We start from the raw sequence: 14,348 nt of genomic DNA on the forward strand, positions 1-14,348 counted from the left end.
CGGCAGATTATCTTTTAATGCCTTCGGGTGGAAACTGTCATATCTTAATAAGTTATTGACATCAGTTGGTTTGTAAAACACTTCAGTTTCCAATGATCCTTCCTTTGCCCAGATTTTCAAGTCCAGGAATGTTATTGAGTCTCTATTCAACGTCATGGTAAATTTCAGATATTCATCCCTGGTATTCAACCATTTAAGGAAGTTTTTTGCTTCATTTTCATCTCCTCTCCAGATTATGAAAATATCATCAATGAATCTCTTCCAGACATTCAGATTCATCTGATATGGGTTTGTCTCATTGAAGATATATGTAGTCTCAAAATCATGGACGTAAAGGCAGGCAATGCTTGGGGCACAAGTCATGCCCATGGAAGTTCCGTGGGTTTGGAGAAAGTATTCCCCCTCAAATTCGAAATAGTTCTTCGTTAGGGCTAGTCTTGCACAATCCACCACGAACTGAATAGGTGTTATAGCCGTCCATACTTCTTGCCTTAGTAATTTCTCAATCATTTTTAAAGAGGCCTCTTGTGGAATGCTGGTATACAGCGCTTCTACGTCCAGTGTGATTAAGAGGTCTGTTGTAGGTTGGAAGCTTAGAGACTGGAGTTTTCGCAAGATGTCTTGGGTGTCTTTCAAATAGGATGGCATTCTCTCTACCAATGGTCTCAGGAAGTGATCAGTAAATTTGGACAGAGGTTCCAGTATTGAACCAATGCCCGAGACTATTGGTCGGCCTGGGGGAGGATTTTTGTTTTTATGCACCTTTGGAAGTATATAAAAATAAGGAATCCTGGGATCCATTTCTTTCAAAAAGTTCTCCTCTGTTTTAGTGATCCACCCTTCCTCTCCTGCTTTTGTTACCAACTCGCATATTTCTTTTTTCAGATCTGTGGTCGGGTCTCTCGATAGCCTTCGGTAATTCCGGGGTTCGTTCAACAGTTTCAGACATTCGCCTCTGTAAACTTCGATTGGTAGAATCACCGTTGCTCCCCCCTTATCCGCAGGTTTTATGATCACATCCTGCATCTTGTCGAATTCTGCAAGAGTTTCCCGTTCCTTGGAAGAGAGGTTGTTGAACACTCTTGTATCCTGATTTTTTAGTTGGTCAATTTCCCTTGTCACTGCTGTTTCAAATGCTAGTAAGGCAGGTGGCATCGTGTGATTAGGTGGAGTAAATCTGGATTTTCTTCTCAAACCCGTGTTTTTCTCCTCTTCCTCTTGTTCCGTTGCCTCTTCACTGTGTTCAAAAAAGACCGATAGTCGTAGTCTTCTGAAAAATTCAGCCACTTCAATCCTTACATTGAAGATGTTGGTTCTGTTCGTTGGAACAAAACCCAGTCCTTTATTTAAAACCTCCTCTTGTGTTTTTGTGAGTACTCTGGTGCTGAGATTTAATATTCCCGAGGAGCCTTGCTCGTACTGGGCCTGGGTTCTTGTACTGTGGGATCGTCTCTGCTTGTTTCCCATTGTACCCTTTGTCCTCTCCGGTTGTTTCCGCCTCTCCTGGGGCCTCTCCCTAAAAAAGGTTGTTGGTACGGTTGCCAATTGTATCCAAATTGGGGAGGTTGAAAAGGTTGCTGCATATATGGATTCCATCCAAATGGGGGTGGTTGTTGATACTGGCCCATTGGTTGGTATACTCCTCGATTTCTTCTGGACCTGTTTCCTCTTCTCCAATTCTTTCCCTTCCGTTCTTCAAAGGATGAATCACTAGAATATTTTTCAGATCCTGTACTTTCTGTATCTGAAAGGTCTGATCTTTCTTTCTCTGTGGGGTTGTAATCTTCTTTGGAGTATGGGAAGGTTTTTTCAAATTGGAACCTTTTTAGGTCCTTCTGGAACTTTGTAATTTTGGCTTGGGTTAGGTATTCTTTGTACTCATTTATGATTTTGTTGTTTATGCTATGGCGGCCAGCATGATGACATATGCACCCGCATATGGCATGACATGGCCGCCAATTTGTTATTTTTTATTTACCGTTCCAAGATGGCACATGCTACTTCGAGCAACAAATTATAATGTTAACACTTGTGAAAGCGTGTTTAAAAGACAGAGTAGCCTGGCAGCAAATGCAGCTGACTGCCCCTCTGAAAAATTGCAAATTAGAAATAAATCTTCAAGGACCACAGAGGGAGGACTAGGGATCAACAGAGAAATTAACAGTAGGATGCACCAGGGAGTGGTTGGGAGCGAAACAGAGGATGTGGAGACATTTTTTAAAAAAACAGTGAGGCAGAGTGAGCAACATAGAGGATGCAGGGTGGGGGAGGTATTTAAGGGAGTGAAGCAGCTCAAGGAGAGAGATCAAGAAAACACATGTACTTTCATGAAGAGCTGAAAGAAAAAAGTAGTTCTGTGAATGTGAGTAATGGGAGGATACAACTCATCCAGTCAGAAGGATAGTAAAGCTATGCTCCAGGGAAAGTTCAAACACTAGAAAAGGAAGGAAAGCCATTGAACAAAAGTAAACAAATCAGAGTGACAAAGCCAGCCAATGGTGAGCACTGGAAGTCTTTTTTTCTTGTGCTGCAAATGAGCTGTGTTACATTCATTCTTTCCCAGTCGATGATGATGTCATGAAGTCTCTGCGAAGTCCAGAGATTACTGCCCCAGAGGATGGCATGCTTGCTATAAGAGCATAGGAATGGTCTACACTACGACCTCTCATTCTTGATTCAATAACCAGTGACCAAGTGAATGGGCATATGAACTGGAATCGATCGTCGACAGACCGGAAATCCAAGGATGGAGACACTTCTCGTGGATTGACGCTTGTCAAAACAGGTAGTTCAGGGGTCAAGATTGTTGTGGGCTTGAGCACTGAAAAAGCAGATGCGCCCCTCACATTGAGCATATTTAGTATTGGCAGATGTTGTGCACCACAATAAGCTTGGTGCTGCCTCAGGGGTCGAGTTATTAGAATCCACAGTGGTTCCCTTGGATAACGTAATGTGTTATTTCATTCAAAAATGAATAACGCACAACCATATGTACTGAAACAAGTCATTCAATCTCAGTCTTGAAAATATTGTGCAAATATGTATAAACAAGTTGGTGTGCCATAGAATGGTGCAGTGATAGGTGCTTAGTGACAGAAGTGAAAGAAAGTGCACTGTGATATATCTGTATTTCTTTTTAAGTCCTTTCGGGGTTTGCAAATGGTGATCCACCAGGCAACGCATTGGCTAGCAGGGGCACCAATAATCCAACTCCTCTTCCCCTGCTACAATGGCCAACAAACTGCTTTAGTTTGCCCTTAACAACACATGCATAACCAACCAGTGGGTGGCAGGGTCCAGCACTTCATCCCCGATTGTCATTCCATCACGTGTGACAGATCGTTCCTGCAAATCTTTTAAACAGACTGCACCCCACTCTTTCACTCCTCCCCACTCAATATCCCTCTCACACGAATTTCAGCAGACCACCTGTCAATCCCACTAGAGGTGGGTACACCTGGTACTCTCTAACGGTGCCATAAAGAGGGTACCCAACTCTTAGAAAGATAGTGGCTGCTGTTCCCGCTTTTTCCACATCCTGAAAAAAAAGAGGGGCACTTCATGCTTGGGATACTGGATGGTGTCCTTGGACTTGCAGGACACTTATTTTCATATACCTGTCCTGCAGTCTCACAGGTATTGCCTTCAGTTCAGGTTGGGCCTGGAGTTCAGGTTGGGCCAGGAGCATTTTGAGTTTGCCGTACTCCCATTCAGCCTTACCAGCACCCTGCAGATGTTCACGAAAATGATGGCAGTGTTCGCTGCCCATCTTTGTAGTTCCTAGGTTCCTGTATTCTTTGTATTCTTGACTGGCTCCAGTCTGTCAGTAAGTTGATCACCACCCCTAGACAATGGCAGAACTTTTATCATGGTTGGGTTTCACACTGAATGAACCAAAGTCCACCTGATTCCGTCACAGAGGCTTCCAATCATTGGGGCTATCATGGACCTGGTGGAGTACAGGCTTTTTCCTCCACCGCAACAAGTCCAGAACGTTCAGGCTATGATCCAGATGTTTCAATCTCAATCTTGGATCCAGGTGAGGTGGCTCAAAGATCTCTTTGCCTCTTAGCCTTATACATCCTTCTTTTTAGCTACACCAGATGACATATGCAAGCCCTGCAGTGGAATAAAAAATCCCAATGGGTACATCATCAAGAACCTATTGGAGCTATAAGCCATTCATCTGACCATAAAGGCCTTCCTACTGCCTAACAAGGAAAGGCTGAGATAGGCTTTCACACATAACACCACCATCGTATGGTACTGTAGCACGCAGAGTGGGGTAGGCCCCAGCGTCCTGTCCAACACAGCTTTGTCTTTCTGAAGGTGGCTATAATGCCAGGCCATCTTTTGGGTCAGCTACCAGCTCGTGAGGGTCGATCCGTGCCAGAGCAGAGTAAATGAGTAGACATCATCTGGCAAATAACTAGTGGTGTCTACCTCTATAGGTGGTGCAAGGCCACTGCCAAACACCCCTTCACGAAATCCATTTATGCTGGGAACTCAGACAGATTTGGATCCTGGTGTGGTGCTCGGGCCACTGACTCCTTAGAGGCAAAATTGTCATACATACTTATGTTTTGTCTTTAGCCCAGCAATGCCTTGCAGTTGACACTGTAAATGATTTGTTTTACTCTTTTTGCTTTTATACAATTGCCCAACCAACCATCTTTGTCACAATCACCTGTTCACCATTTATTAAAGTTCGACATGCATGATTCCTGTCAAACTGTTTGTGATGCCACAGTGTGATCTTAACTTGGTCTTGACATTCCTCATGTGTACGCAGGTTAGGCCTATGCATAGCTGTTAGCTGGATTTCCTGATCTTGATGAATGTCTTCCTCATTGTGATTGACAGCTCGTTGCATGAATGAACTGCAAGCACCATCAGTGCAACAACCTATACTATTTTATGGACTTCAGTGACCTGCTTATCAAAAGTCATGACACATTGGGCAGTCCATCATTCTGCCAGCATTCTTTGTTTCTTCTCATCCCCCAACAGAGAAGGAAAGGCTCCATCTGTTGAACCCAAAAAGGGCTTTAAACTGTAACATAGATCATATCAAGGGTTATTGAGTGGATGATCAGCTTTTTGTGGAGTTCTCTGTAGCAAAGAACGTGAAGGCTGTGCAGAAGAGTAACTTGTTGTGGTGAACAGTCCTCTGCACTAAAATATGCTGTGCATTGCCAAAGAAGCAGGCCACAGAAGGTCTGAAAGCCCATTTAACCAGGGCCATAAATGCTGACACTGCATTGACGCAAGAGGTACTTGTCCTTGATATTTGCCGTGCTGCGACATGCTTCTTGGTACACATGTTCATGAAACACTGTTTTCTTGACTGCCAAGTCCCGGGTAAAGGACGCTTTGCAACACAGTTCTGCAGGATCTATTGTTTCTGCCCAATCACTTTTGAGGTGGTATGGAGTCGGCGCTGAGCTGCAACACACCACTTGGCAGATTGCTGTACCAGTGCTACAAAATTCTCTGGATCCAGTCTGGTGCCTGCGGGGTAGTCTAAGGTGAAGATTCTGCAGTTTGATAGAGTATCCACCAAAAAGAGTGTTACAGAATGTAAGTAACTTTTTCATTTGCACCAGTGGAAACAGGCAGGGTCCAAAGAATTTGATTATTGTGATGGTTATTATGAAAGGCTGACAACTTGTAGATTACATGTATGTGCGCTTATGCTGTTGGCAAACTGTTGTTTGTTAATGGATCACTTAAAATTCCCAATGTCAGTTTATATGGTAGCTGAATTGTTGTATATGACAAATCAAATATGTTGTGGAGAAACTAGAAGGACTTTTTTTTTTTACCAAGCTATGAAGATATGCTTAATTAGATGTATACTGTGTAATGATTTCTAATGTGTTCACTTTATTGGTATAAAGTGTATTTAACTTTTTTTTAAGATTATGTCTTGATGTATCTTGTGATAATTGGTGAGCTGTTATGTGATTTATATTATTTTACCCTTTCATAGTTCTACTAATAAAAAAGAAAAAAGAAAGATCAGACCTAGAGCGAATTGTTTCTTAGCAAATCTTATTGGGGAGTTGATCTCTGGTAAAGGAGTTTATGCAAAATGCTAGCCTCCCATCTTGTAATGAAATCAGGAATGCACAGCCATCTTGGTTGACATCCAAGTCACCTAGATTGTATTTTGAAGAAGCAGTTTTTGAAGTAGCAGTTGTTAATAAGTCATGCGCGGTCCTTTTATTTTTCATACGTAGTTATCTGCGGATTTTTACATTTTAATAGCTTTTTGTAATCCCAGATCTTTCCAATGAGAACATTTACATGCTTTGCCCAGAATAAAAAAAGAAGAAATCATGATAGCTATTCAGCATCTCAAATCTGCCAGAAGCCACGGAAGTGATGTGCTGCCGGCGGAGTTCTATCAGAAGTTCGCCCCTGCTGGCTGACCGCCTATGGAGGTCTACAACGAAGCACTCGCGGCTGGCACCTTACAGCCCTCCATGCGAGAGGCAGTGGTGTACATGATACCAAACCCTGACAGGGACCCTCTACTAGCCAACTCCTGCAGACCGATTTCGCTTCTAGATATAAACGTGAAAATACTTAGTGTGATTCTGTTGGCATGCCTTCTCCCGAAGGTGTCCCACCTTATCCATACACACCAAGCGGGGTTTATGCCTAAGCGTAGTACAACTTATAATCTGCGATGCTTGGGACATGTATGGCATCCCCCATGTCTGATGGAGGATTATTATGCACTGGCACTGTTAGACATCAAACAGGTCTTCGATTCGGTAGAATGGCCCTATATGTGGCAAGTTCTCCAGTGGGTTGGAGCGGGAGAGGGGTTTCTCAAATGGGTCCAATTGCTCGACACGGACAATATGGCCAGAATAAGAGTTGTAAGCTTGGTAGCTAAACCCACGAGGGTTGCCCGCTTTCACCACTCTTGTTTGAGGTGGCTATGGAACCTTTGGCAGCCGCCCTGCAAGATCGAATGGGACAGTGGGGGATTAAGCTGAGGGTGACCAATCATGTGGTCTCCCTTTGTGCTGATGATACGTTGGTTTACCTCTGGCGAATGGCATGTTCGGTGCCTCTCGTCATTTCAGAGCTACAAAGATTTGGAGATGTTTCAGGTCTCTGTATTAATCCAGGGAAATCCAAGCTGATTCCCATAGGCAGACTGGCAGGAATACCACACTGTAAGTTCCCACAGGGAGATTTACCATAGGTGACCGAGTGAACGAGATATTTGGGATCCGACTGGCAAACACAGCCTCTTCCTATCTAGATCTTAAAATTGGAAGAGTGATTAACGGATTACGCGGCTCCATGAGGTTTTGGCGCAACCAACCTCTGTTCCTTATGGGCCGAATTGCAATTTTAAAAATTATCATACCCTGATGTTTGTATGCATTACAACACTCGCTCTATATAGTCCGATGGCAGTACTTCCAGATACTAGATGGCTTACTGGCAGATCTCCTGCGGGCAACAAGTGCAGGAGAGTACGCCTAGCAACACTACAGAGAACATGGGGTAAAGGAGGGCTAGAGGTTCCTTGTTTAAAATTTGACTATATGGCATCCCAATTACAGCACGCAATACATTGGCTAGATAGTGAAGATAATTGAGAGAGGAGACTCTTGGCGGGTATTCACGGTGACCTTTGACCTAAGCCCCCACAGACAGAGGAATGGGTTAGAGATATGTGTGAGTGGGCGACTGCGGAAATGGTACGAATAAAATTTTTCCAGAACAATGAAAATCTCGCTGATTATCTTTAGGCATGGTCATATATGTTATCAGAGCTAAGAGATACACCAGCCTCGGGGACTCTGGAGGCTGCCGGTGAGGGGGAAATACAACTAGTGCCGGAGAACCATGGGAATTGATAGCCCAGAGGCGTTGGCTAAATTCATAATGGGCACCCTAAGACAACCATGTATATCTTAACGCCTTTCCTGGCTTTAGGACCTGGCACGGAAGGGGAGGGAAGGAGGGGGTGGGTTGGAGTTCCTATGTTGAAAGTTGGCATGGGTCCCCGTGGACAGAATGAAGAGGCAAATTAGGTATGCCGAAGTATCGCCGTTGCAAAAAAAGTCGTATGTAACGTTGTGTATCTCTCTTTCCATATCCTCATCAGAGAAATGGAGTGCCTCTGTATATGGAATTGATGGATTGCCGTCCTTCCCTTCTCTCTGCAGAGGGGGAGAGGTTGATGGGATGGGGAGTCTGATTTTACTCCTGTGCATTCCTTTGAAATGGTGTCTGCGTAATTCCTAAATGCTAATAACGATCATTTTTTTTTTTTTTAAAGTACATTTTCATGCAAAGGCATTTGACACCTGAAAACATTAACAAAAATATTTGTAATAATAAAAGTAGTTGTTAAATGTATCTAACTAAACTAAACGGGCTACCAAATTTGAGTGTTTTATTATCTAAACAACATAAATATTTGCTCCGATGCAGTATTAAATCAATGAATAAGGTTGCATTCTCTTGCTACGTTTACAGTAACTAGAAATGCCAACTGCTTATGCTTCCACCCCATTCTTTTTCTAACAGACATATAACAATAATGCGAAAACTTGCCAAATACGAGCCTCGTTTGAAAATTGAATGTATTGTAACTGTGAGTTTATAGTCAAATAGTTCAACTGAAATGCAGATGATATGGGCGTGTGCATATGTGAATGTAAGTATCATGTCCTCTTTCCCTCCTTTAGAATTCGGAATGCATCCAGAAGAAAGAGGCCTTACAGCAGAGCATTGAAAAAGCTAAAGTTGGACGCCAAGATACAGTAAATCAGAGTTTCTCTTCTTTGAATTCATGAAATCAGATATAAACTTGTTGTATAGAAATTAATGGAACTCTTTTATCATATGCACAACTCTGTAAAAGTCCCTTTCACGGAAAAGACATAGGTGGACAGGTGCTAATATCAGAAATGTAACATCCATACACAAAGCTGAACACATAATTCATTTTTTCTTTTCAGACAGTAAATTAGCTGCTTTTTTTTTCAGGTTCGCGTAGTTAGGTTCAAGTTCTTTCACTTGGAAGTTGAAGTCTAGCACGTGTTGCCTGAAGAATGGGCATGCATGGATTTCTGTGGGATCATAATAATATCTGTTAAAGTTTCGGAACTCTGAAACTTTATAATTCCCTTATAAATTCTGGGGACCTCGACCCCTTTTTCCTGCATTTCCATTTTCAAGAGATCGTGTCCCCAAAGTCACTTTGCTATGTTAGGTTTGCAAACCAAACTGTGTATGCATGTCCTTTAGTAAAGCAGGTTACCCACTCCTACTAACAAACTGCACACTTCCTCAGTGCTGTTTTTACTTCGAGAGTGTGTTTATGAACCTGCTCTGATTTGTTCTGCGCGTTCAGACACGTTATTTAGTGTTGTCTGCCTCTTGTGTTTCACCTGCCAGCACTTGGAAGGAGTCTGCACATTGTGTCGAGCACTTATCTTCTCTTCCATCAGTTTTTCATGGTGATTGCCAATGGAAGCTGACTTCATACCATGCCTCATTTGTGGGAAGCTGTTTGCAGCAGCTTACCTAATGAAGTCATGCGCTCCTGATGTCAGGATATCACCAAGACACGCTTTTATTTCTTAGCAACTGATGCTCTGTATTTTTCGTTCTGGATCTTCCTATGGTTTTTCAGAGAGCAAGCCGCCACACTAAGGGTAAGTGTGGTTGCTGCAGGAACAGACACCTTTCATATGATGCTTTCTGTGTGCCAGCACCAGAAAGCTTGTTTCTCCAGATTCTGTCCCATGGTCCTGGGAAAGGGCAATGGGTACTCCAAAGGCCACCAGTGCCCTTGGATTTATCAGCCTTCTACCTGTCCTGCTCCTCACACTTCTGCTGATACCTTCCGAGTATCGTCTCACTGGGCTGGGTGAATCACCGCTTTCGCCAGTTGTACCAGTCCTGCCTCGCTGTTGCTTGTTCTAAAAGTCATATGGGGCTTGATGAGATCCTTCAAAGGTGTCTCCTCCTGCCCGGCTCCACTACAGCAGTTAGAAGGGTGTAAGGAGTTTAGTTGAAGGGATCAGGGAGTGCGGAGTGGGGTTTGGTCCTCACGTGTAGTGGACTGGGCAGCCCTCGTTCCACTGGCGTAACGAACGTTGAGGGGGCCCCCATGCAAGGTACATGGAGGGGCCCCCGCTCCAGATTGAATCCGGAGCTCTCAGTACCGACTACTGTGCTGAGGGGGCCCCCTGCAAGTGGTTAGGTTTGATATGAATTTCTAGACAGAATGTTGCTTATTAATGTTATGGCTATAAATAGTGACACGTGGGCATTTCTTTACATGCCAAGCAACTTCTGTGGCTTTTCATTTTGTTTCCCTCATTTGATGCTCATTTGAGATTAACGTGAGCTTCTCAAACTATATATATAAATATATATATACACATGTTACACATATTGCGTTCAGATATTCGTTTTGTTAGCACTTCTGCTCATTTCCTGAAAAACGAAAGGCGAACTCAATATTTAGCTGGTGCAAATCTGTTTTATTTCGCCCTTACACCACCGCCATGACGCGTTTCGGCCTGAAGAGGCCTTGATCACATGTATATACACGCACACACCTGGGTGCCTATTTCAGAACTTCTCTTCACATTGACCAGGAGGTTCTCCACAATGTATTTGCCGAATGCTGGTCTGTTTTTATTGATGTCTCTGCTTCTCAGAGGTTTATTGTTGTACAGTTTGTTCCTGCTTGTAATAACTCCAGGCCTGATGAGACTGTCTTAAATTATTAATACTCCCATATCTTCTACTCTCAGTATTGACTTTTGGTCTTCATGGAACAGGTACAGGAAGAGAATGAATAAAGACCTAGTTTACAAGCACTTTTGTCCCCATCAGTGTAAGTCAGGTGCACAAGTAAGGTCTTTGCAATCCTACATTTCACATCCTTGTTCAAAGAATCACAGTCAGTGGTGTAAGATCAGCATGGTGAATGTTCCACCATCTTAAGTTTATGGTTTGGGGTGGGAAAGGAGCAGTGTCGGAGTATTGGACGCATCTATGACAGATGCATGGACCTTCACCCCCAGATTTGTGGGTTTGGCATACATTTTGTATGACCATGCTCACCCTGTTCCCATAGTGAGAATGGGCAGAACACACCTGAATTATGAATTACAGGGGTTGTATGGGAAGGGAGTTCTCCATATGGAAAATTGTTTCCCTGTGTGGTGCAAAGGTTAAATGTGGAAATGCTCCTCCCCTAATTTACTCAGGGAATTAATATGGGTCTGAATTGCAGGACTGACATAGATTTCAATAATACTCCTGGTGATGTTTATGAGCCACCAATAAATGTATGTCTGCTCCTAACATAGATGCACTCCTAGACACACCATGCAAGGCAGAATCCTCAGTAGACTGGGTAATACAGTGATGTGCATCTTCACCAGCGGTCCCCCCAAAGTCTTTTGGACTCTTCAATCCTCTCATCTGGTTGGTGCGTTTTCTGGGTCAATCTGTCTCAGGAGTGGTGAAGTGATTCATTTGAAGAGGTGCACTCATGCATCGGGAAACCTTTGGTTAGGCAACACAGCTGGAACAGTCTTTGGTCTCGGCATGCATTGTAACTTGGTGCATGTTGAGCAGCTAGGCCTAGATCTATGGATTGACTGAAAGTTTGTTGCCTGCACAGTCACTCCCTCTCCATTCATTTTTTTAGGTCAGATCAGCAGCCGATCTTTTTCTCATTTTTGGAGTATATTCACTACTCTTTCAGGTGATACCGTCAAGTTTACCTGCCTATGGAAACAGCAGCAGCTGACACTGAGCCAACAAGCTACTCACATGTAATGCTTGACTCAGCTTTCAGGGGTAGCAATAATTACAAAGTGCATCTGTCCATCTGTAAGGATTGTACAGTTACGTGGCATGCATGCACCATACGGCATTCGGTCACTATGTATTCTTTGAGATGGGGTGCATCTTATAATGTACGCTGCTCTGTGTATTGCAGCCACACAAACTCTAACCATCAGTAGGTGGTTAGTGCGCTCTTGCTTCTTGGGCAGATTAGGGCACAGAATGCAAAGATCTACAGGTTACCCATCTGTGTTATGATGGTGGGTTGCAGTGCTGTGCTCCTGGCGAAAGTCCTTTGCTCAGGTGTCTCCTCTCTCATGCCCAGTTTGGCTGCATGCTCGGACTGGCCTGATCCAGGAAAGGTGGACACGAAGAAAAGTTATTTCTCAATTGAAGGAGGTACGAATTCTTTCTCAATTGAAGGAGGTATGAATTCAAACCCAACACATACTATTTTCTTACAGTGTATTCTCTCTCTCAGCAGTAGGAGGGGCGTAGGAAGAATGCAGGGGGCATGCAGTGAAGTGGAGACATCACTTGCCAACCCTTTCATTGATCACGTGAGGGTTTGAAAACATATCGATTATATTTTCGTAATCTGGAATGGGAAATTATTTCTCGCCAGTAAATTCACAAATTGGTTAAGTGAAAGAAATTAGTTCCTGAAATTTACTGTCACTATCAGTTTAAGAGAGCTCTCTTTCTTGGACTTCAGGGTCTTCACATGGTAAGATACCGTGAAGTCCAACGTCTATTATAAACCCACAGAGCGTAGCAGATTAATACTGTTTGACTTCTTTCATCCCAAGTCCCTAATTGAAAATCTACCCCTAGGCTTGTTCCTTTGACTAAGTATCAATTCCACTGAAGAACCCGATTTCAAGAAACATGCCAGCACAGGAACAAACTATTACCAAATCCGAGTTATCAGTCAGTCAAAGTTTTATTTCGGCCATAGGCCATAAAAGCACATAAAATAATACAAATACATTGGTACAAAAGAGGAAGCAAAAAGTAACAAATATTATACTAAGATATCATCATAAAACCAAGAGCGCAGAGGCAAATTGTACGGGGTTTAAAATTCAGCAATGACTGCACACCCCCTGTCAATACGCAATAGAGAAATGGTGCAGGCGTCATTGAACAATAAATATATATTTTACATCAAGGTAAAGACAATTGCAATATTGCTGTTATCAAGTGATATATATAAAAAGTTCTAACTTTGACTGATAGCCCAAGGGCATATTTTAGAAAAACACATTTAAATGTTTTATATTTATAAATGCTTTTTTAAAGAAGTGGCTAGACAAAGCAACCCGGACAAAGGGAGAGACTTACAAGGCAAGATTGCGCTATGGGGGTATACCCGCATGGCATGACCACTTATGTAATACACATTCTATTGAGGATTTTCTAAATTCTTTTTCTTTAGGATGCTCCTACGAATGCACCACATCGAGAATAGAAACTTGGAGATGGCGAACACGATTAACGGATCCGTTTCGTGTTTAAGGATTCTAAAAGCCTCCATGTGATGTCTAATCCCCAGATTTCTACAGAGCTGTAGGACCCATTTGGACCTTGGCCTTTTGTAGGCAGGGCAAAGGAGAACAGCATGAAGATCTGTTTCTTCGACTGTGTCACACCCTGGGCAGTCTAGTTTATGTGTTCCCTGCCATTTGTTAGTGAGTGCTCGAAGCGGGAGCACCCCATGTCTAAATTGTAGGAACAGTTTCTTTGCAAGTAATGGTTGTATGTTGTCTAGTACCAGCTCCAGCTTGTATTGCTGTTTACCATCCATGAGCTTGGAGGTCAAACTACTGGAACTAGTACTCTGACATAATTGGGCCAATTTGTGTTCTCTATAGGAGGCGAGTAAAGCCTTTTTGGGGATTGAAGGACAGGTCTCTTCAGGTGTAAGCCACATGTCTGCCCTCCCCAATGCCTAGCAGGAATTCCTAATGTGAACTAGCCATGGTAGGCTCCCTGCACCCAGGAGAGTCAGGACATCCTTCAATTCCTCCTTATAGTTCGCTAGCTCTGGTGTGCTCCAGAGTCGACGCCAATATAGGAGGGGTCGAGAGGCGACCACATCAGCTATAGGACCAACCCCCAGGTCCATCCTGACTGGTGTTAACGGAGTGCTCTTGGGGAGGCTTAGCAGTTGCTTAAAAATAGATTCTCTGTCATGGATAACATATTTGACGGACAGTGGCCCCAGAGTTCGGCCCCATATAGTGAGGCTCCCCTAGCCTGTATTTTGTATATTTCTGCTGGTGGGCCTATCACCCTCTGGCAGCAATTTTTATGTATTTTTAGGATACCCCCTGCAGACTGTGTCAATTTAAGTTTAGCTTTCTTTGCTTGTAATCCCCAGTTCATCTTGTCGTTGAGTGTGAGCCCCATGTAATCAAAAACAGACAACCTCTCTAGGGCCCTGCCTTCCAATTGAGGATGTGGGCAGTTGGTGGTATTGGCATGAAAATCCATAT

General features: G+C 43.3%; 1 protein-coding gene across 1 annotated transcript in view; it reads left to right on the forward strand.

Annotated features, from left to right (window-relative positions):
• MND1 (meiotic nuclear divisions 1) overlaps positions 1–14,348 on the forward strand; it is a 440,846-nt gene that overhangs the window by 302,693 nt on the left and 123,805 nt on the right. The window contains exon 5 of the mRNA XM_085641689.1: positions 8,724–8,798. Coding sequence (XP_085497815.1) covers positions 8,724–8,798 — 75 coding nt within the window. The remainder of the gene's footprint in view (positions 1–8,723; positions 8,799–14,348) is intronic.

Source organism: Triturus cristatus, chromosome 2_2, assembly GCF_964204655.1.
Source record: "Triturus cristatus chromosome 2_2, aTriCri1.1, whole genome shotgun sequence".
Taxonomy (NCBI): Eukaryota; Metazoa; Chordata; class Amphibia; order Caudata; family Salamandridae; genus Triturus; species Triturus cristatus.